The 25215-nt window shown below is 36.3% G+C and overlaps 1 protein-coding gene across 2 annotated transcripts in view; it reads right to left on the bottom strand.

Annotated features, from left to right (window-relative positions):
• Ap3s1 (adaptor-related protein complex 3, sigma 1 subunit) overlaps nt 1-25215 on the bottom strand; it is a 59559-nt gene that overhangs the window by 22893 nt on the left and 11451 nt on the right. For both annotated transcript variants that reach the window (XM_005376529.2, XM_005376530.2), the window contains exons 2-3: nt 18111-18202; nt 14608-14719 (exon numbers count right to left, since the gene is read on the bottom strand). In XM_005376529.2, the coding sequence (XP_005376586.1) occupies nt 14608-14719; nt 18111-18202 (204 nt within the window). The remainder of the gene's footprint in view (nt 1-14607; nt 14720-18110; nt 18203-25215) is intronic.

Below are 25215 nucleotides of genomic sequence, written 5' to 3'. Positions count from 1 at the left end.
TATCAAAGATGGATGTGGTGGCATATGCCTGTAATCCCAACACTTGGGAGGCTGAGGCAGGTACAGTAGATTTTAAGTTCTGGGCCCTCCTAAGCTACATACTTACAGTCCAATTTCTTACATCTAATGTAGCCAGTAATTTTTAATTAGTATAAAGACAAAAATTACGGAAAGAGCAATAACTTTGGAATTCAACTCACCTGTGTTTAAATGCTGGCTTAAAAAACTTGTATGACTTTGCATGGGAAGTCATGCCATCATCCTGATTTCAAACTCTGCACACTTCCCCAAAACGGTGTGTTTTCAGGACCAGGCTTTGACAAGCTCCTGAAAACTAAGTTCTGACCTTTCAGAATGTTCTACCTGATAAGAGTGTGTTTGTATTGCAGAGGTTGTGGGATTTACTACACTAGTTTGAGAAGACAGTTTGCACTCATAATGTGACTTACGGTGAATACCTGTTTTTTCTTGGGGGACGTGCCTGGAGCTCAGGTAACCAGGGTCAAAATCCTGGACTCATAAGCTAGGATGGGCTTCCCTAGGTAGGAACACTTTGTACATTATCATATTCCTGGAAGAATTAAGCATGTCCCCTGTAACTCCAGTAAGAAGAGACCTAAAAGCTCACAGTTTATTTCCTCCAGACTTTTTACTATGTGTTTTGCTGGTTTCATTCTATATCCTTTCACTGTATTAAATTATAGCTATAAATATACAACAGTTTCTGAGTCCTGTTAATTCTAGGAGCTCATAGAGATGGTCTTGGGAACCCTAGCAACAAACCTTAAGAAAACAAGCTCTTAAATTACACTTTGCGTAGCTGTCACTAACTTAGTAGCAATATAAGTAGTAACTTACATTCTCACCCCACTCCACCCCTGCCATGGTAGCCTTCATGGACAGTGACTATACAATTTACCATGCATACCAGGGAAATATTAAGAGTAAAAGGGAACAGCTATTAACAATTATTACAAAAAGAGCATGCAAGGTTATAACAGTCTGGAATAGCAAGTGTAAATCAGAAATATCCCAGGCAAACTGAAATGTATGGTCACCCTATTCATAATATGATCCTATGGGGCAAGGAGCAAAATCTAAACAACTCTTGTTTTAACTGCTCCAATCTCAAGCCAATTTACGTAAGTCACAAATCAAGGTTCCTTTAAGTATAATCAATACTATCGTAGATTAGAGGTTGGCAAACTGTCTGCAAAGGGCCATACAGCCTAACACAAAAGTTGCCATAGATAATACATAAACAAATGAGCATGGTTCTGTTGCAAAAAACTATTTACAAAAAAACGAAGCAGTCTAGATTTGACCTTCAGTTAAATTCCTCAGGCCAAAGTCACGAGAAGAAATAATAGGTCTGTAGTTACCAAGAATGCATACAATTTTAACCATCATTTCATTTGTGAGAAGGTAAATTGTTAAAATGAGGAAGAGCAGGACATACATGCAACTCACGGAGGCTGGGTCACTAGACCCTGTCTCAAAGTAAAAAAAGCACAAGTAGAGCAGAGCAGAGCAAAACAAAAACAAAGAAAAGGTGGGCTGGGGGCTATAGCTCAGTGCAAAGACCCCGGGTTCAACGTGAGGGATGTGTTAGTGGAGCACACATGTGTGACATCAAACATGTATTTGGTTTTTCTAACTTATGGTCCACAGGTCCTAGAATGCCTGGAATCTCAGAAGTGATACAGAAGTGATACGCCTCTTCATATGCCACTGAGATGACTAACGGCTGGGGCCTTGTCAATAGCCTCAGAATGGGGGCTGGATGCCGGGAGAGCCAACCTGAGGATCAGGAGGTTGAAACTTTCAGTTTCACTCCACTCTGCAACCTCCAGGGAGGTTAAAAGGGTAAAATGTTAAGCTAATCATCAGTGACCAATGATTTCATCAATCATCCCTCCACAATGGAAGTTTCTATAAAAAAACGATAAAGGCCTGGGTTAGGAGCTTTGGATAGCTGAACACACGCAGATATCAAGAAGGTGGTGTTCCAAGGAAGGCATGAAAGCTCTGCATCACTTCCCACATATTTTGCCCTATCCCTTATCTGGTAATATCCTTTATAATAAATGGATCAATGAAAGTCAAGTGTTTACCTGAGCTCTTCAAGCTGCTGTAGCAAATTAATCAAATCTCATATGAGGGTCATGGGAATCTCAATTTACCCATCTGGTCAGAAGTAAAGGTCACAAAAACCCACCCGTGACTGCAACTGAAGGGGGAGGTAGTGCCAGACCCTCAATTATGGGAGCTGACACTATTTCCAGACAGATTGTCAGAACTGATTCATAGGACACCCACTTGGTATCTGCTGGAGAAGGGCTTGGTTTGTGAGGGAAACCCACACGTATGTGCTGTTAGAAATACTGTGATAGGTGACTGGATGAGGAGAGGGAAGGGTGTCTTTCCTTTTCCTACAGGTTGGCCTCATGTGAGTTTAGTTTATTGTAATTTTGTGGTAGAAACATTACTGAGTAGCCACCCTCTCAACTGTATCTCTCCTGAAGGCCACCGACATGGTCCCTAAAATCATCTTCATTCTGTCACTTTGTGATCGAACAGATTCTCCTTAGGGGCCCAAACGGGGTAATGGCACTTCAACAGTGAGTTAAATGTTAACTTCATGGGGAAAGTAAGAACGGGAGTAAAAAGAAGAAAATTTTTCTCCTTGAGAAAAAAGGAAGTATTTTTGGAACAATTTAAACTTAAACATCATGTAAATACTAATTTATAAAATTATACTTAAAAGTTACAAAAAATAAAGCCATTTATGCCCTCCCCCCATAAATTTTAACCGAAGTATAACATACATATAGAAAATCACCCCAATCCTAACAATACATAACATGACACATTTTCACAGAGTAAATGTATCTGTATAATCAATGCCCAAATCAAGGTTATCATCTTTATTTTTCTGCAATGCTGAGGGCTGAACACAACGCCTCATGCAGACTAGGCAAGTGCTCTACTGCAGAGCTACATGCAGTCTTCAAACCAAGCTATAGAACAAACCAGCATTAGAGAAAATCCTTCTCACTGTCCATCTGTCACTACAAAGGCAACACTATATATACATTTTGCCTACTTCTGAATCATGTTTCACTGTTATCTCTATGAGATTCACTTGCATTACTACCTAATACAATAGCTCACTCATTCTCATACAATACGCCTGTGAATGAATATACTACAATGTGATTATCCATTCTACCACCGAAAGAAATCTGGGTTGTTTGCAGTATGGGGATATTATAATCAGTATCTTTAAGAACATTCTTACTCATGTGTTTTACTGAATACATATACATATATCTATTGGATGTAAACCTACAGTAGAAATCATCAGAGAGTAACATGCTTTAAAATGCAATACAAATATTCAGTTATCATATGAATGTGTACTCATATACTTAGCAGTGTAAGAGAGTCCTCGTAGTTCTGCATGTTTGTCTGTACTTACACTGTCAATCTTCATTTTAGCAATACTTTTTCCTACTGAGGTACAGGAATTCTTTACATATTCTAGATAGTCTTTTGTTATATGTACAACTTACAAATACCTTCTTTCATTCTACGATTTGGCTTTTCATTCTCATAATAGTGTCCTCTGAAGATCAGTTTTAAAATCAAAAGTAGGCCCTTTTTGGCTTCTTCTTAATGTTTATTATTGTTTTGCCCAATTTAAGAAACCTTTGCTATAACAAAGTCAGGAAGATGTTTTCTCAGAGAAGAACAAAAGCTTTTATACTTTACTTTTCATGTTTGTACATCAAAAGTAACTGATTTTTGGGTATGGCATGGGATGGTCTTTTTTTTTATTTTAAAGATAAAAGGAGGGAAACATTAACAGACATACAACATTTTACAACATATCACAAGCACAATACAGACAATACAGAGTTCCAAACAAAGTGGTAGGGAATTAACAATGGTGGTTGTATTACATATTGATATCTTCAAAGTGGCTTCTCATGAAAACAGATATAGACATGCAATACTGGTCAACCAAAGACTCATTGACAGTTTCTTTCAGCATAGAAATAGAAGACAGAAGAACAACCATGTTGACTATCCTGTATATACATACATACAAAATTTCTCCTCCTTTCCCTTCTCTTTTGGGATGGTCTTCCTTAATTCTTTTTTTTTTTTTTTTTTTTTTTCCGGTACCAGGAATTGAACTCATGACCTTGTGATTGACAGGCAGGCACTGTGCCGCTGAGCTAAATCCCCAGCCCCGGTCTTCCTTAATTCTAAATCACTATTAGAATTACTAACCAGAAACATATTTTCAGTACTCTTTTTTTTTTTATGCTTACTTTTACCATTTCTATTACTTTGATTATGTGTATGTTGCAGTCATGCTTTTTAACCATCAAAAATGGACTGTCCTGGGCAAAATGCTGTTTCAATAGTTTTCCTTCATTTACATCTACATACTTATAAAAATTAGTGGAACCTACTGGATATGCAAGATTACCTTGATAAAAAAAAAAAATTCTTCAGAGTATTAGATGTGTCCCTGGTCAATTACAAAGTAGCAAAAAACAATTTCAGAACTGTAAAATGGTGATAAAACTAGTTACCTTTCTGGATTATGATAAAGACTTAGCTGAACTATTTAGAGAGAATATTCATCTCAGTTCCCAAAACACAGCGAAGAAAGAGCAGCCAGTAGTATGTATCTCACTATTCAAAACATGTGATGATTATAAAATTAGGACAGCAGCAGAACTAGTCTTCGCAGCATGCCCCAACTGCTAGACTTGTCATTCGCTTGTTAACAGAGAAAACTACTGCCCATACTTAAGCCAGAACACCAACTACAAAAAATGTGGGCATTCAAAAAAAACGAAGTGCAATAACTACACGTTCTTAATTTATAAAAGAAATTCTTAAGATTTAAAGCACTCTAAGTTTGGCTAAAAATAAAAAAATTAAAGACCCTCTTCAGAACAACCTCTGCATTTTCTTTTGATTTAGCAACAATTTCTATCCGGATCCCAAAACAACCATCTACTACTGTATTATAATTTCACAAGGAGAAAGATAAAAGGGTTAAAACCAGAAATGATATGGTAAATAGCACCCTCTTGCGTTTCACCTAAAAAGTGATAGAAAGCTTACAGTTGTTAATCTCAGTGTAACAGAGGAGCCATCAAAAGTAATCAGCAACTCAAGTGACAGCTGAAAGAATCATACAAGTTTTCTTTCATTTTAATAGTTGACAGAACTAATACTCCAAAATATAAAAGATACAGAAAAATGCCACATCCGCATATACTCAAGACACGCTTTTCCTCCACTATCTACAGAACTTCCTTGTGTTTCCTTTATCTTTAATGAAAAATCTGCATGCCCAGGCCACAAATGGTAACAGGAACCTACTATGAGTTAGCTTAGTACTGAGGAATACTAAATAGGCACACATGGCTTAATGTTCAAGAGAGGCATTCTGAGAAATGCACCATCAGCTAGCTGATCCTGGCACTGTGCACTCACACAGACGTAGACAGAGGGCACAGCCTACTTAGGTTCATGGCACAATGGTACAGCCTGCTGGTCTTAGGGCTACGCTAAACAAAAGGCACAACACTAAACCAAGGGCAAGAGAAAAAGCTGCAATCCAGAGACCTGGTGAAAATGAGGCTGTTGCCAGTGCTGCATCGCACATAGTTTTATGGTAAATTCCTTTTTTAATAAATAGGAATACACACTATGATAGCAATAAAAAGTGCAGCACGACAAATTAGTAGAGTAAATACAAAGCCAGTATTTGTTGCTTATGAATATTCAGGTACTACGCACTGTAGATTGTCGTATGCAGTTGTATATCCTATATCCTAACAACACAGTAAGCTTATCGCACCAGCATCAGTACAAACATGCAAGTAATGTGTTAACAACAGCAGAACAGCTATGACTTCCTAGGTGTTTGGATTTTTTCAGCTTCTTTATAATCTTGTGGGACCACTGTCCTCTATGCAGTAAAAACATTAACTGGCACAAGTTTACCAGGTCTATACTTCAAATTCCAGATTTGCCTCTTAACTCTGAGATTTTCTAGGACAGATTACTTAAGTCAAAGCCTTAATTTTTTTTAAAAAGGTGAGGGGGGCACTAAACATGTTACAAGACACATGAAACATCTTCAGTGCCAAGAATTGGAGGCACAGATTTAAGAATATTAACATAGTAATATTCCGGCTATTAGCATCAATGTGTTAAGAAAAAAATCTCATGATCTGGCCACCGCCTGTGAACTGACAGATAACCTCTGAAAGTGGAAAAAAAAATGGTTACTTCACTGGCGATTTCTAATCCAGGAAAATTTCAAGTACCAGAAATGAGGAAGTAAGCCAACAATATTAATATTTCCACGAAGCCAGAAATCAGGTAGATCCACTTTCAGGCTCTTTGTCCAAGATGTTTTTCTGTCCTGCAAGAGCTAGTGAATCTTAGAACTTTTCTGTTCTCACAGTTGCATTTTTTCGAAAAGTGAATGATCAATAAATGGTGTTTTGTAATAAAAAAAGAAATAATCCACAGACTAGGTATTCAAATAGTTAAACCTTAAAAGCTTAATGTAGTGAAAATATCTAAAAGGTTATACTTTGCTTTTCCTTTGTGGCCTTTACACTCAGCTACATAACCAGACACATTTTTTTGGTTCCCCTTGCACTTACATGACTTATATGACTTCTATGTAAAATTTAGAAAAGCAATGTTTTGATTTATGAAAAATCAAACATTAAAAATGAAAGTAGCCTCTGGGTAATTTCTTAGTGAGCATAAAAGCTACCCATGAGATTCTCAAAAATTTGAACTGACACATTTTGTTACAACTTTCCAGTAAAAATTTATTATTAAAATGGCATTTGGCCTTCAAAGAAATGTTTTTATCTGTAATTGAGTGTACTACAGCTGATATTTTGAGCACTGATTTAAAACAAAATAAAATGTATAAAAATATTTGAACACCTTTCCTTGAAATATTTCCCATAAGACAGTCATTAGCACAAAGGGAAAACACTGCTTTATAGTAGACAAGTTTGGCAGGACTCACTTTAACCAAGTGATCAGAATGACTATCCCAAATAAATTTTAAATAAGCCTACACTAGAGATTAGATAACAGTATTGTTATCCTTTGAATTTCCTGCTTTAAATGATTCTAATGTACTTATAGAAGATGTTAACTTTGGAGAAGCTGGGTAAACATATACGACATCAGAGAACTTCCTGTACTATGTTTGCCACTCTTCTTTTTATTTTTTGGAGACAAAGTCCTGCTATGTAGTTCAGGCTGGCCTTGAGCTTGTGTTGATCCTCCTGCCGTGGCCTCCCATATGCTGGTAATTAAAGGCATGTGCTACCATGCTTAGGTTATGTTTGCCACTCTTTACTAAGTCTGAAATAATTTAAACATTTTTTCATGTTTAAAAAATTATAAAAATATTTCTTTTAGGTGAGCTCAAGAGCACTCTCCTCTACGTTCAATACTTCCTTCACAGCCTGCCATGCTATAGCAGGAAATAACATATTTACCTTAAACCAAAGGCAAACACAAACTAGCTAAATTTGCTCCTCCACCCATATATCATAGAAAATAAATTTTAAGTGGTTTCAGCTCCAAAATTCTGACTCTAAGTACTCGAGTTCCAAAATACTTCCTTTATCACTGTGAAGCAAGTAATAATGTGTCTTATCATATTCTGGGCCTTTGCTGGCTGCTTATATTATTAGCTCTAATTCTTACAAAATTACTGACAAGCTGGGTATGAACATCTGTGCTTATATAAAAGAAAACTAGGGGAAGATAAGGCTAAGTAATTTGTACAAAGTTATATAACTGGTAGATTAAGATCTAACAGTTAGATTAGAGCTAAGATTCCTCTAACTCTGAATACCAGCTTGATGCCATGATGCCTCCCAAGTGGACTGATGACATGGCAACAAAATATCTTAAGTTAGTAAAGTAGCTATCACCAAAACTGATATAAGGATTTATTATAAACAAGCAGCAATGTAAAAACAAAACAAAAAAATGGTTATTCTATTTTGAATTACTGGAAGTTAGGCTTATTAACCATGGAAACAAGACAGGAAAAGAATGTTACAAATCCTAAGCAACTCTAACAGTCTCCAATTCAGACTGCTTATAGAAATAATTCTCATTTCCCACAAGATATAAGAAAAAATCTTTCTGAGAAAACAACTGATTATTCAACTATGTGACACAATAGTATAATTCATATGTAGAATTTACTAATAATGTCTTCTTACACATTTTACACAAGATATAAAGTCAAATCTGGAACAGTATATGCATACTTTGAGAACAGTAAAATTCTGCATAAAAATATAAGCTTCTAGCTGGGTGCAGTGGTGCATGCCTATAACCTAGCACTCAGTAAGGCTAAGGCAGAAGGATCCAAGCTCGCATTCCACCTGGGGAATTTGTGAGACCCTGTTTCAAAATAAAGAATAAAAAGGACTCGGTGCTATGCAGCTTAGTGGTAGAGTGCCCCTCGGTTTGATCCTTAGTACTGACTTAATCAGTAAGTATAAAAATAAATAAATGCTATTGAAACAGTCACGGCTTAGACTGGCTGGGATGAGAGGTGTGGTAAAATTCCAGAATCTGCACAATACCTCCTTCTCCAGACCCCGTAGGCAGAGTTCTGCCTGGTTCCCAAAAGCGTGCACAGAATACAAAGACACAGATGCCATGAAATCACCACTACTGTGTCTCCTCGCAGCAGCCTGCCCCGTGTCTCCCAGACCCAGGTGTATTTTATTTTGCTTTTAACTTTTCCTCTCTTTTGTTTAGCCTAAATTCATTCCGCAGAGCCCATTTCTTCCTTACCCCTCACTCTTCAAATAAACTTTGTCACTGCTTTTAGCTTGTCTTGTTCAATTCTTGTTCCAGACAAGAAAGACATGGTAATGTTTAATTGGTGAGCCATTTCCAAAAGGAGCTATCCAATATTCTGGCACAGCCAACCAGGAGTAAAGCTCAGGTACCAGAAGACCAAGGTAATGCCTACATTGGGGACTTTTTTTGTTTCTCTCTGTGGTAGTTAGGAAACAAACTAGTCCTTCCTCAAGGGACACAGGAGAAGGCAATACAAACGCTTCATGATTCTTTCCCTATGGGAAGAGCTGCTACATTGGAAATGGTCCCTGAGTTTTCACAGGACTAGGACTAGCAGCAACCACCCAACAGAGTGGGACTGCACAGACTGCCCACTCTGGGCCTTTACTAACCCAGGCGCACCCAAACCAGCTCCTTTATCAGAACCTGTATGCGGAAGAGGGACATATCCTGAAGAGAACTGGCAACTAGGCTATGCATATACCACCATGAGGAGGATTTAAACAGATGTTGGCCCTATTTGACACCTTTACAGGCTGAACTGAAGGCTATCCTATCCGTTCAGAAAAGGCTGCAGATTTGGACTACCCTAGTCTCTCTAGAGTGACAACAGACTTTCTTTTATCTCCCAAATAATTCAGGGATTGGCAAAAGCTTTAGGAATAAATCTTCAGGAAAGGTAGAGCCAAACAGACCTTAAAGGGAGGTCTGGCAGAACTCTGCCAAGAGATATCTGAGCCCTGGCCAGGATTGCTGCTAGGGGTGCTCATGCAAGTTGGCAGCATGTCTAAAACTGGGCTAAGTTTGAGCCCATCTGAGGTATTACATGGGAGCCATTTCTATCCTCTGATGACAGTCAACCCAGAGACCACTAGACGCGTAGAATATCTCACCAATCTGGGCCAAGTACAACAAGCTACCCAAATGCGCGGGAACGGAGTCCTGCCAGCTCCTAGCCCAGCAGCACCACCTAGTGTCCTCCCTGGAGACCCAGTGCTCATAAAAACTTGGAGAGAACACCTGCTGACCAGTTAAAAACTAGGTACATTCAACTATGTGATCTTCAACAAAATGGCAAAGAAACACACACGGGAAGAAAGACAGCCTCTTTAGTAAATGGTGCCGGGAAAACTGTCTATCCACATGAAGAAGATTGAATCTAGACCTGTATCTCTCATCATGTACTAAATTAAAATAAAAATGGATCAAAGAGGTAAATATTAAAATACAAACAATCCACTGGAAGGTAACAGGTAAAACTCTTAAAGTCACAGGCATAGGTAGCACTTTCTGAACAGAACCCTAATTGCACTAGAAGTAACTTCAAGAATCAACAATTGGAATTATATCAAACTGAAAAGCTTCTGCACAGCAAAGAAAACAACCAACAGAATGGAGAGAAAATCTATAGAATGGGAAAGAATTTTTTTGCCAGCTATACCCTGGAAAGAGTACTAATATACAGAATACATATTTTTTTAAAAACCCTCAAAAAATTACCCTCCCAAAATAAAAAAAAAAAAGGCAACTCAAATGAATAGACACTAAAGAAGAATGATCAATGGCTAATAAATACATGAAAAAATGTTCAACATCACTGACTTTTAGTTAAATGAAAAATTATTTTTGTTTTTTTTTTTTCTTGAGACAGGGTCTCACTATGGCTAGCCTTGAACTTACTGTGATTCTCCCGCCTTAGCCTCCCCAATGCTGGGATTTCAGGCATATGCAAGCAAGCCTTGCTTAAGTGCAAATTAAAAGACCACTGAGATTCTATCTTGCTCCAGAAAAAATGGCTATCAAGAAGTCAAATAATAATAAATGCTGGTGAGGCTATGGGGAAAAAACAAACCCTTCTACATTGTTGGCAGGAATGTAAACTAGTACAACCTTCATGGAAAGCAGTATGTAGATTCCTCAAAAATCTGAAACTAGAAATTCCATGACTCAAGCTGTTCTCTTTCTAGGTATCTTCCCAAAAGAATGAAAGACATATTACAGGGATACATGTATACCCATGTTTACAGCAGCACAACTATATTCTTATAAGAGCAAATGACAGTACATGCAATAAAGTAGGTCACCAATATAGTATATTAGATGGTAATAGGTGCTTAAAAAAACAATATAACAAGGAAGGAGTTAGAAAATATAGAAGGACAAGTTTTAGAAACAATGGTCAGAAAATACCATATTGAGAAAGTAACAGCCAGGTCAAAATCTGAAAAAAATGAATGAACCAGCCATGGGACTATAAAATGGAAGAATATTTTAAGTGCAAAGTTCAGAAAGTATAACGCTCAGAGGTAGAGGCACACCTCGTGTCTCTAAGGAATGAAAAGCAAGGAAGCTAAGCAAGCAAAGGAGAAAGGAGCAGAGATGAAGATAAGTAATAGGAGAAAGAAGTTAGCTCGTGTGGGACCTCAAGGACAACTTGACAAGACTGCAAAGTGAAGTTACCGAAGACTTCAAAATAGAAGAATGTAAGATGCAGCATATTTTGGTAGTATCACTCTGGCTGCCGCATTAAGTAAAAACCAGAGTGAAAATAGATCAAAACAAAAACAGTGGAAGCAGGGAGACCAATCAGGAAACTATTACGATAATCCAAGAAAGAACTGTAGTGCCTTGGACCAAGGTGGTTATAGTAGAGAGGGTAGTTAAGTGGTCAGATGATATAGATCCCATAGAATCTGCTGAAGAAGGAGACAGTAGATGGGGGGGGAGTAGTTAAAGAATGAAAATGAAAGATAAATACCCATATATTGGCTGACTCAGTTGGAAGAAAGAATTTGTTATTAATTGATAAGGGGAAACTGCAGGAGGTACACATTTTTGATGGACCATATACACTCCAGTTGGGGACACATTAAGTTTCACATCTGTAGAAGATACCCAGTTGAGATGTCCAGTGGGAAGTTGAGTAATCAAAACAGGAATTAAGAGCAAAGGTCTGGACTGAAGATTCAAATTTTGGTGCCATCAATATATACATAATATTAGAATAAAAATCACCTAGCAAATGAATAAAGCCAAGAAAGAGAAGACAAAGATGGAACCCCAGGGCATAGTCAACATTTGGAGGTAGGAGAAATAAACCAAAATGAGGTAAGTGAAGGGGTGGGATAAAAACCAGAGAAGTAAATTGTCCTACATACCAAGGGAAGGAAGTATTTCACAGAGAGTGATCAACACTCTGAACCAAGTGCTTGCTTTAGCGGCACACATACTAAAATACAGGAGCACTGATGAGAACCCATGGATTCAGCAACACTGATAAAGAATAATTCAGAAGACAGAGGAAAAATAGTAATACAAAAGGGAAGGACTGCTTGGGCAATGAAGAGGTAAAAACTAATTTAGTAGCGCATAGGCTGGCCTCCGCTCGGAGCATGGTAACTTCCTCGCTCACAAAAAAGTACAGCACAACACAAGGGCACAGAGGTAGGTAGAGAGGTAGACAGTGGGGGTCTGTGGAAGTTCTCCATCTGCAGTATAGGAAGGAATGTGTTGAAGTCCTAGAGATTTGAGGAAGGAGAACGATGCGTCTGTAAGTGATCTAGGAGTACAGGAGAGTAAAGGACATATGATTACTGAGCAGCGTAAAGGACATGGGATATTAGGGATTGTATTACTCACCTGCATGCTGTTGTGCTGACATACACAACTGCACAGAGGAAAGGTTTACTTTGGCTCAGTTTCATCCACTGATTTTTTTGGTTTGTTTTTTGTTTTCTTGTGGGCCCTGGGAATAGAACTGAGGACCTCATGCTTGCCAGGCCAGCACTGTGCTGCTGAGCTCTCTCCCAGCCCTCTGGCTCAGTTTCATGGGTTTCAGTGTATAATCGGCTCCAAAGCAGAAACACTGTGGTGGAGCGGCCCAGCACAGAAAAGCTGCTCATGCACGGAAACCAGGAAGCAGAGGAGCAGGGAAAGAACCCAAGAAAAGGTAACACACTTCAAAGGCACCACACCAAGTGACCGCTTCCTCCAACTCTGCCTCCCCTTAGGAGCCAATTCCCCTACGAACCTGTCCGTGTGCTAACCCACCGGGCAGGCCAGTGCCCTGCAGTCCAGTCACTGCTCTAGGTGTCTCTTCATCTTGTCAGGCTGCCAATCAAACCTGGCCGCCACAAAGGGTCCTAGATTTTAAGTGAGACCAGGAGGTTTGATTTTTCTTCTGGGTATTTTCAGATATATGAGTACAGACAAGGAGTTAAGTATAGAAGGATATGATTATTATGACTGGCCAAAGACTTTAGGTTGATTAACAAAAGGCAAGACATCAGTAGGATCAAGGAGAGTGAAAAAATGATAAGATATAAAAAACTGTGAGACCCAAAGTCTTGCTAGAGTAATAAAAATCATGAGATGAAAAGATAAGACATAGCTGATGCAAGAAACTGTGAAACCGAGATAAAGGACTGGCTGTAGTTTGGATAAAAATGAGGTCTAGAAGTGGGAAGTATGGGGTGGGAGGCAAAATTCATTGAGAAGGAGTTTCAGCTTTCAAGACACTGGTTTACTGGAGAATTATCCACACGAACACTGACATCACCAAGAATTATAATAAAGCACTCTTGGAATAAATGTTTGTGAACTAGGAAACAAGATCTTTTAAGAGACAATTCGCTGTGTGTTTCACATTTCTGAACACACTGTGAGAAGAGTTACTCATTGTCTTTGTTCTGGACTACCTTTTCAAGTGTGCTTGAAACAAAAAGCCTTGGAAAATAGTATCTTCTTCCAGTGAAAAAGATAGATTTACCTTCTCCTTTAGAAGAGATAACATCTTCCTCTCAAATAAGGGCAGACATTCTTCACATCCATTATAAAACACTGCAGTTCCCTGTGCTTGGGGTTCCTTAGCTGCAGTTCAACCAACCAGATCAGGTTTCACCTGGCCTTATTGCCCTTTTCACAACTGCTGAGGAACCAGTGCAAGCAAAGGCTTTCTTTCTTTCTTTTTTGGATGATGTCTTTGCTGTTAGTAATAAAGTCCTTTGTTTCTGGCATAGAAGTCTTTTATATTCTGCCAGTATCCATGAAACTGTGGTAGGTTAACTTGTCAGCTTACTTGTAGAATAAAATCTCAGATCCTTGCTGTTGACAAAATCTCTAATGAATGGAAGACAGAAAGAATGGACTGCAACCACATGGAGTAATTTGATAACATGAGATAAAACCTGGAAATAGTTTAAAACAGACAATGTTCTGGAAGAAGGAAAAAGAACAAGTCCCGGTGTCAAGGATATGAAAAAGGCAAAAGAGGAAACAGGTACTTGAGGAGGTTGAAGGTAGAGATTCAACACACAGCAAAAAGGTGAAGTAGTATTAACAGAAGAGATTAAAAAGGAAGAACTTTCTGATGAGTAACCTTGAGTTTCAGGGACATTATGAAAAATTTTCAGGACACAGGAGACAGGTTTTAGGGACAGATTTGGACACATGTGGTGAGAGGTTCATGAATCTTAGGTTTCTTGCAGTAACTCATGAACAGCAAGGAGGCGGCGGGGGTGGGCATGGGGGAAGATAAGCCTTAATCAAATTAGCTTCCTTGCTTGTGTAGCCCCACTCAGTATCTATTATGGAACACCTCTCTCTCACCAAACAGAGCAGCATCTTAGAAAAATTTGAATATAAAACTTTTAAAGAAAACATAAATACAAAACTGTTATTTAACACAGTAAAAGGCAAATGTTAACTTACTTGAATTAGATCTAAAATGCCAAGTTCACTTTCGGAAGAATCCACACAGAAGACAAAATATAGTGTTGCATAATGTCTATAAATTAGTTTGTTGTCAGATCCTCCAATTAATCTGAATGACAAAACAAAAGCAAAATGTTATAGGGAACAAAATGCAAGACATTTTCATTAGCTCAAATAAACTGACAATGCGTTTAAAAGCCTTTCATAAAATTAAAAGTAATAATGGCATAGCACTAAAGTGCAATTATTTCAGAAACTAATTAAGATGGCCATTTTCTTTAGAAATGTCAATTAAAAGAAGCCGGTGAAATCAGTGCTTAATTTTAACTAATTCACTCATTCATTCATAAAACTACTCACTGAGTGACTACCACATGCCACACACTGATAGAAGCAACAACCAACAAGTATGAAAATTATCAAATAGTGAAAAGTGCTATACAGAGAGACAAAACAGGATACGGTCATACCGATGGGTTCACTACTTCTCACTGGGTATTAAGAAAGTGACATTCAGCCTGAGGTCTAATGGTTAGGAGGTTTTCTGTGAAAACTTTAGAAGAGTGTTTCAGCTTAAGGTAACAACTAATAAAAAGGCCATTTCATCAAGAACAAAGTATGTTCAAGGAAGAAGAAGGCAGCCAGTGGACAAGAAAAGATTAGTAAACGAGGTTGAAGAAGTAGGCAGAAATTAGATCATAGGGCATTTGTAGGTGCTTACTAGATTTAACTCCATAGGTCACAGTAAGTTACACATCTTAAGATTGATTACCAACTAGAAAACAAAACAAAGCAAAAAAAGGAATGACATTTCTTAAGGTTTACATTTACCACCAAGATCTCCTCCAAAAAACATCCATTTTGAAACATAAATGCAAGGAGCTAACAGATATTTAATTCTTTCACAAAATGCTTTTATGTATATTCACTAGAATTTTAGCATTTTATAAATAATAACTTAGGAATCATTCCAGACATCTTATACTTTTCTAAATACAGTTCAGCTATATGTGGTCAATTTTACAATAACAATTTCACCTTCACAAAAGACCTCTAAACACTAACCTAATTTAAAACCAAGATTAAATATATTCAAAGTTATTTAAACATTCAAACAATTTAACACAGGAAAATAGAACGTATTTCTTAGTAAATTTAACACTAAACTTCCATATTCCACAGAAACAACTTCTCTAATAGTATATACTACTTCTACGTCCTCCTATGACAAAAGTAGAAGTGACCTCTAAAAAGAATTTCTATTATGCTAGTTTTCTAGTAAAGATACTTAAAAATATGTACTTTAAAGATTCTGGGATTATATTTTGACTACAGTCAAAATGATTCACTGAAAGAGACAGAAAAAATAAAAATAGTGGGCTTCACTTCATCCTAAATCAGCAATTTAGCATTTTCTTTTGCTTTGCTTTAAAAGTAAACCAAACTTTTGAAACCATGTTTCAAGATTACCAATAATGTTACTAAAAGAAACCAAAGATATTGATATGGCAAGTATACAGCATGCCTTTAAAAAGAAAATTTCATCTTTAAACTTATAATATGGATATAAATTCTGAGATGAAATATAATACATCATATAAGACCACAAAATTTTAGAAATCTTAGTCCAGATCCCAGTTTAGAGGAGAAAACTAAGGTCCACCAATTTGAAGGACCAACCTAAGTTTGGTAAGGACAAAATCAGGATGAATCCAGATGTATCACCTCATCTCTGTTCTAGTATTTACTTCCTACTTTTTATAAGGTTAGAAAATTCCAAGCCATAATTTCTAGTTCAAACAGCTGTTACATCTATGAGGTTCTTATATAGGTACTACAAGCAATGCATTGTTCTGATGAAAATTTTCCTGTGAGGTAAGAAATTAAGAGGCTAAGATGAGAGAAAGTGATAATGGCAAAAGCAATGAAAGTCATATAGTGGTTTAAGAGATCGAGAACACATAAAATGCCAAATGAGAAGCAGGCATACTTTATCTCAGCCATTAGAGTAGAAGTCTCAGCTTGGCATGGTATCGTGGACCTGTACTCCCAGCACTTGAGAGGCCGAGACAAGAGAATCATTCAAGTCCACCAGCTGGAGACTACACTGGGCCACAGAGTGAGATCCTCATCTCATAAGTTAATGAAGTCTCAAGTTAATAACACAACTTACAAATTATAAGTATGCATTACACATTTATGCGTGTTACAACCTTAAGAAATTCAAGTTAACTTTCTACATGATAAAAATTTATCATCAGATAAGAATGGGTTCTACTACCTGAACAATTTTTTCACATCATGTTCTATTACAACAGTTTTTTCACATTTCAATCCCATATCCTAATAGTTAAAATATGGAAAAGTCTAGATTTCTCTAACTAATCTTTGATTATTTATAATGATGCTCATTTAAAGTTTAAATTTTCAATAAGGAAATAATTTAAGTTTATTAATTATATAAATGGAGAGGAAATATTTATGAAAATGTGAGAGTACAGTGTTTTCACAGAATCTATAATTTAAAAGTATTTATAGCTGGGCATGGTGGCACATACCTATAATCCCAGCATTTGGGAGGTTGAGGCAGGAGGATCACTGTGAGTTTCGGGTCAGCCTAAGCTACACTGTGAGTTTTTAAGGCCAACCTGAACAAAACAGCAAGATCCTATCTCAATCCTTGACCCAAAAGTATTTATGTATAATATTGGAGCCAGGCATGGTGGTACACGCCTGTAATCCAAGGACAGGGGAGGCAGAGGCAGAAGGATTGCAGTGAGTTTGAGGCCGGCCTGAGCTCTACAGTGAGTTTAAGGCTAGCTTCAACTACATAGCTAGACCTTAAAAAAAAGAAAAAAGAAATATAATATTTGGCAAGCTAATTACAAGTAATTATCCATTTCAAAAGTAGATCATTTATACTATAGGTATATAGATAGATGAACAGATATATTTGAAAAATAAAGACTTTACTCTTGTTTTTAATAATAAAGGATAATCTAAATTTTTATGACTTTTTAGCCTGAGAAGTATTCTATAGTCATTAAAAGAATGATGGCTATGTGTTTATAGACAAAGCTTTGCAAAATACAAAGCAAAAACAAACAAGACACTAGTGAGCCTATAGTGTGACCTCATACGTAAAATGGATTAAAGTTACAAATTTATGTTAGTAAGTGCAAAATAAATTTTCTAGAAGGATACATACGAAACTGGGAAGAAAGACTAAGGTTGGGACAGGTAGACTCTAATAATTTGTATTTCTCTACAAAGTTTGAATTTTTACCATGTGAATATACCAGCTGTACATAAAAATACATAACTTTAGGAAGACTCTATAGATCTTTAAAAAAATTCTTTGAACTAGATTTATAGCTAACATAGGTAACAATTCACCTAATTCAATTAAGCAAAATGAATTTTTTTTACCATAAATGGACTAAATAATATGTATTTTAATCAGTAAAATATTAGAAATGTCTATGAAATGTTTTACTTACAATCCTCCTTCTAGGAAATTACAAACATTTTCATCTCTCTTAGATACCAAGTGGAAAGTCTCCCTGATGATTTGCTGTTGTGTGTCTTCACTCTGAGAAAGAATAATTCATATACATTAGGGTCAATTTTATAGGTTTAAAGGCATTTTTAGAATTTTTTAAAATAAAAAGTATTAATATCAGCCTAGGAAATCCATCTAAGCGAAGTGTCCTTGAAGAACCGACTTAAATTATACTTTACAGAAGACCTGATAATTTTCTCATGAAAAAGAAAAAAAATCAACATCTTACAGTTTACCATTAATAAAAGTAACTTATTCCTAAGTTTCAAAACCAACAAGAAAAAAACCACATAAATTTCATACACTAGTAAAACGAAAACTAGATATGCACTAGTCAAAGTCTACTGGTTTAGAAATGAATAAAGTGAAACAGGGATATAAAAAAAATTCATGTTTTTCATCTATATTTGAATGAATAATACAGAAGTTTGTAGCTTTCAGTTAAGTTTAACCCTTATTAAGTGCAGACTGAGTTTAAAGAGTCTATCTTACTCATCTTTGTATAAGGATGACCTAAAATCAAGAACTGGTTCTAGAAATATTAAATCTACATCCCAGTAAGAAAAGAACTGGCTTGCCAAACAAAACATAAAGCTAGACAAAATCATGAAGAGGAAAAAATTAAGTTATATATGAATTAAAGTAATGAGACAGTTCCACAAGTGCTATATGGCAGCATCCAATCTTGAGAAAATATATGAAACCAAACAAATGCTCACCCCATCAGTGTGTGTCGGGGGGGAAACAGTGCAACCACGTGGGAAAAGTTTTATCAACTAAAACATTTTTACTTTTTGATATTATTTTTACTTCTTGATATTATTTTAAACAATATGAAACCCTTGTTTTTGAAGATTAAAAGCAACTGAATCTTGACAATTATAAAAACAGATATAGATCTAGATATAATAAACTCTTTTAACCTGTGCACCAGAAGATACATAGAATGTTCATAAAAGCACTGTTGTAAAAAGTGAAAGCAATCTGTATGTGCACCATTCGACCCAAATTATGGAATCACATTATAGTATACAATGAAATTACATTAAAAAGTGAGTTATACTCTTAAATACGAATGAGTCTCAAAATCTTAATGTGGAAGAGATGGTCTCAGCACAGTGTGCCATGACAGATACCTTAGTCTTGGGTGGCTTAAGTACCAAATTTGCTTTCTATCAGTTCTGGAGGCTGGGCACCCAAGATCAAGGGGCAGCAGTCACTGCTGCTATAGGACTGTCCTCTCATTGTATGGGTAACAGTTTTCTTTGTCTACACACGGCAAGGGCCAGGGCAAAAGCAAGCTCTCCAGTATCTCTTCTTGTAAGAAAAGGGTCCCCTGTCATGTTATTTTCCAAAGACCCTGTTTCTGAATACCATAACTTTGAGGGCTGGGGTTTCAACTTATGAATTTTGGGAAGACACAATTTAGTCCATAGCACAAGTAGAACAAGCGAATATCAAAACAATAAGTAATTATCCCATTAAAATAAAATTCAAATTAAGCAAAACTAAAAAATATATTGTTTAATGACAGGTATTTTAGGCAATAAAATGAAGCTATAAATAAAATCAAAAGCATGACTAACAAATTTTGAAGAATTAGTTTCACAAAAATTATATTGTCTACCTATATTACAATTAGCTGAAAAAATCATCAGTTAAAAACATGTTTTTATAAAAATCCTCAAAGGCCAACCAAATTGGAAAGGAAAAATAAAGTTCTTTTCAGAGATGATCCCAAAATACCCCAAAGAACCACTAAAAAACTGGTAAAGCTACTATACAAATTCAGCAAAGTGGAAAAATACAAATAAAGTACAACACAAAAAAGTCCATTGTGTTTCTATACATTACCAATCAACAATAAAAAAAAAATTAAGAAAAAAATCACATTCACAATATCATCAAAAAAATTTACTTATTTGAAATAAAATTTAACCAATGAGATGCAAGACTTGTACACAGAAAACTAGAAAATACCAATTCCTTTTATAAGGGTAACTCAACACTCATACCACATTACATAAGGTCTGAGAAATGAAAATTACAGGCCAACCTCACCAACAAAATTACTTTTAAAAATATATCATGATCGATGTGCGTTTATGCTATTAACGCCAGTTTGGTTTAATACTAGAAAACTAATGTAATTTTCTATATTAACAGAATATCAACGTTAGCACGTTTATATAAACTATGGCTTATTCATGCATAGAATATTACACAGCAATAAAAATAAATGATCACAACTGGATGTAATATAAAGAATAAATCTCAAAAGTTACTGAATAAAATTTTTTAAAAAATCAAGTCCCCAAAAACATATTCTCTGTGACTATTTTTTTCTTTTCGTCTTTTTGAGACAGGGTCTCGCTATGCAGTTCAGGGTGGCCTTGAAATCACTTTGTAGCCCAGGCTAGTCTTGAACTTGCAATGATCCTCCTGCCTCAGCCTCCCAAGTGCTGGGATTACAGGTGTGTCCCACCATGCCTGGCTTGTGGCTATTTTTTTAAAGTTCAAAAATTTAAAACAACAATAAATTAAGGACAAAAAGTACGCAGTAAAACAAAAGAATGATTTAAAAAATTCAGTGAGGGTAGGGGTATAGCTCAGTGGTAGAACATTTTGCTTAGTATGTCTAAGGAGCCCCAAGTTTGATCTCGTTTCCCTCAAAAATAAAAATACATCAGGATGTTGGTTATCATGAGTGCAGAGGGACACACAAAGACTTCAAAATACAGTATTAGTAATTTCTCTTAAATACGTCCTGCAGTTGGAGTATTATTTACACATATCTAATACATAAGTACTTTATATCTATTGTCTCATAGAAACACTGAAAGTAAGGAGAGAAAAAGCACTGCGTAAGACAGTAGCCTCCACCTTCTCTATGCTTGACTGTCTCCTACCCACCTCCTTCCAGCCTTCTTTTAGAGCTATGTGGTGTTCCTTTGACAGTCTTCACTCTTGGGGTTTCAACTGTGTTACCATTGAGCCAATCTTTAATTCTTGTATCTTATATTTTCAGTGCCTAAAAGAAGTTCATCCTCTTTTCTGAGTTGCTGACAGGTATTTCCATGTTTGAAATGGACATTTCCACTTGTATTCTATAATGTTATATAAAAACTGCATGTTGAAAACCAAAAACATACAATTTTCCTAAAACACAGTCTTACTATCTTTCCAATCCCAGAAAATATCATCACTATTCATTCCAGGCTCTTACATGAGAAATCACGATTCTCCATCTTTAGTCCCCATGCCTGGTCACCAATGTTTGTTAATTCTACTGGATAAACAAGAATAAAGCCATATTCAAAGACATTATCTCAACTGAGATTTTTATTCTTACTCAGGAAACCGTAAGTCCCAACAAAACGTTTGCTCTGATACCTGTCTCCCTATTCAACTGTCAGACCTCCTTAAAAACAAACTGTATTTGTTACTCCCTTTCTGAAAGACCTCTAATATCTACATGACATAAACTATATCAAATTCCTAGTAGGCTGCAAAATATCTTGCAGAATCTAGTCCAGACCCACCTGTGAAGTCTTCTCATCTATCTCTTTACCTCTGTCCACTCTGTTTCGGCCACCTTGAATTCTTCACCACCCACTTCTACCTTACAACACCTTTCTCCACCCCATCTGCTAGCAACACCCTTTTTAAAATACAGCTCAAACATTATCACTTTTATGAAGTCTTTTTTGAGTCTCTCAGGAAAAAGTCCCTGCTTCCTCCATGTTTCCTTGGTACTATTCCTATTAAATAATTAAAATGATGTGCTCAAATTTCTTCAATAGACTCTAAATTCTAACACAAGAGAATCTGTAACTGATATGCTAAGAGAACTGTACGGTAACATAATAAAATTAGCTGGGCATCGTGGCACATACTTGTAACACCAGCTTCTGCAAATCTGAGGCAGGAGGATGCCAAGTTCAAGTTTAAACCCAGCCTTGGGGGTTATCTCAGCAGAGAGTTCAATCCCCAGTAGGAAGAGAGATCTCTAACAGCAAGACTTGTTTCTAATAGAGAGAATTCTCATAATGAAAAAACCCAACAAGTACCCAACACAATGAATGAAAACAAACCTATAACTAGGGTCTGTGAAACTTTAGAAACTGCAGACAAATGAGACATTTTTCTGGTCAGTAAAGTCAGATCATACACAAAAACGTAAGTATCAGAATTGCTTCAGAGTTTTGATAGCAACACTGGAAACTAAAAAGTAATGGAGCAATGTGATCAAAATCCTGAGGAAAAATTATTTCTTACCTAGAATTTTGTATGCAATCCATACACTTATACTAAGACCTTTTAATTTTTTAGACACACGAGGTCTCATAAAATCTACCTCCTAGGCCCTTTCCTCAAGAAGTTATCAGTTCTACCATGATATGCCATGAACTGTGCAATCAAGCAGTTGGACATCCAACACAAAACCAGGCAAAATAGATTCTAGCATGACTAGCATATAGCTGGTACAAATGAGTCCCAGCCAAAAGATTTCAGCAGCGTTTTCTTCAGGAACACGAAACAAATGGAAGACGCACACAGTTTAGACAGCTGACAAAGATGTAAATTAGTGGTAAGTAAATTTAAAAAAGAAAACTAGAGCAAAGGGAAGGCAATTATCTTCAAGGGAAAGAAAATGTTAGGAAAGAAAAAAACTAAACACATATTACAATGGTTCAAATGAAAATAATGCCTATGATAATCAGTGAGTGTAAACAGTGAATACTGATCTAACAAAGTCTGAAGGAACTATGAGAGACTGAAAATCAGATACAGTAAGGGCAAAGAACTAAACTCAACAGCAGAAGTGAATAATAATGAAAAAAGCAGCAAAGCAAGTGAAAAAAGCAGCAAAACAAGCATGTTAATTTAGAGACGTACAAAAATACTGCAATAATCAGATAATCATTTATGAGAAAGTGACAGTTATTTTTAAAATGAACTGTGGACTATTACATTCTTTAACTTCTGTGTATCTATGAGGGGATCAACAAACTAAACATTAAGAACTGAGGGAGCGCAGAAGAGAACCCGCAACCAGACTCCAGGGGTTTATTCCTGAATGCAGGATGAGGAAGGGTGGGAAAGAGATATTAATCAAAGGGTACTAAGTTCCAGTTACACTGCCACCAGAGGGACTTTAATAACGTTAGTGACCTGTCGCACTACTGTTACAGTACAATTAGGAACAGTGTATCGTGCAGTTCAAAGCTGGTAAAAAATTGTGTTTGTGTGTGTAAGTATATGTGTGTTTAGACAGGGTCTCACTACGTATTTTAGTTGGCCTTAAACTCACTCTGTAGCCCAGGCTGGCTTGGAATTTGGTGGCAATCCTCCCACCCCAGCCTCCCGAGTGTTGGGATTATAGGTGTGCACTACAACTGGATGCTAAAGGATTTTTTGTTCTCTACACACACACACACACAGTAAATTGGTGAGGTGATACATATTCTAATTAGCCTGAATCAGTCTTCTAACAGACATACAGATCAAAATATTAAATGTACCCCATAAATATACACAATTGTTATTTGTCAATTAAAAATTAAACATTTTAAAAATGAAAATCAATATGGGAAAGAATGCCTTCAAAATTAAAATCTAAGCTAAAAGTACATAAATCAAGTCTCTGTTGACATTCAACCATTTTCCTTTCTTTTAATAATCAATTTATTTTCACGTAAGAAGCCTGGAGCTTTCATAAAGAATCCTGGAGCTTGCTTCAAGCTGGTTAGTTTTCCTAACACTACAGCTTCCTAACATAAGTCAAAAAATATATTTCAGTTGCTCACAACCCCTAGATTACATCAGTCAAAAGACAGTGGAGTTACACACAGGCAACAAATTTTATTATTTTAAATACTTCTTAAAGCACTGAGGCAAAACAAAAATATACATTAAAAAATCAGAACCCTACTAATAAAGCTTTCTGTTTTCCTGTGTCCCTTTTCTGTCCCTAAGCATAACTAATAAAAGGCAACTTTAAAATAAAAAAACTTCCCTCTAAACAGGCAGTAAATGTTACTATCCTCATCATTCCATTCATTAGTTCACTAGGTATTAGAATATAGATTACCAAGATGAAAGAGAAATCTTTTTCTCAAAAAGTTTATGACTAAGGGTGGGTATGGTGGCTCATACATGTAACCTCAGCACTAGAAAGGCTGAGGCAGGAGGATCCAGGAGAACGTGAACTACATAGTAAGGCCCTGTCTCAAAAAAAAAAAAGTTTATGACAACATAAAAAAATAGATGGAATTATTTTAAATTTTATTTGACATTAAGTATATTGATTTTTTATATTCCAAAAAAGATATGCCTTTGTGCGTAAAGTTAGAGGACAATCTTGGACTTAAAAGCAGTGTAAATAACATATTATAAAAAGTCAAGAGAAACCGTGGTTTTTGAGCTTCTTCAAAGAAAAGTAACCTTTTAAGGAAGGGCCTTAAAAATATATATTCAAAAATTGAGAGAATAGGGAATATGAAGTTACATGATACTTGAGGCAGAAGAAAAAAAATGGATGAAAGCATAAAATCAGGAAAACAAGGGAATATATGAATAATAATTCATTTTGCATTAAAGGGAACAGAAGAAGTCCAAGGACTAAATTTCAGGACATTCCAACATCTGGGAATTATAAAAAAGGGCCTCAAAGAAAATTCAATACATTTTGTTTTCTTTTGTTTTTTGGGTGGAGGTCAGGTTTCTACCAGGTGGGAAATCTGGCTGGTTACTTGGTATATCTGTGCAGGCCTCACTTTACCATTAATACACAAAGAACCAGCGATCAGAATAAGACTGTTCTTAAATCCTGAACAAGGAGGGACCAAAGCATAACAACAGGAACTTTATTAGCTATTTTTTTTCTTTGACAGTGGGTCTATACTTGCAGGCTGGCTTCAAACTCACCTTTTGACTCAGTCACCCGCACTTCCCAAAGTCACTGGAAATATGGAAGTCAAAGGTAACACCAGGAATGCAGACTGGTGAAACCACTGTGGAAATCAGTTTGGAGAGTCCTC

Source organism: Chinchilla lanigera, unplaced genomic scaffold, assembly GCF_000276665.1.
Source record: "Chinchilla lanigera isolate Chin_1 unplaced genomic scaffold, ChiLan1.0 scaffold00007, whole genome shotgun sequence".
Classification (NCBI taxonomy): domain Eukaryota; kingdom Metazoa; phylum Chordata; class Mammalia; order Rodentia; family Chinchillidae; genus Chinchilla; species Chinchilla lanigera.
The sequence above is the reverse complement of the archived record's forward strand: the minus strand, read 5'-3'. Positions and strand labels throughout refer to the sequence as shown.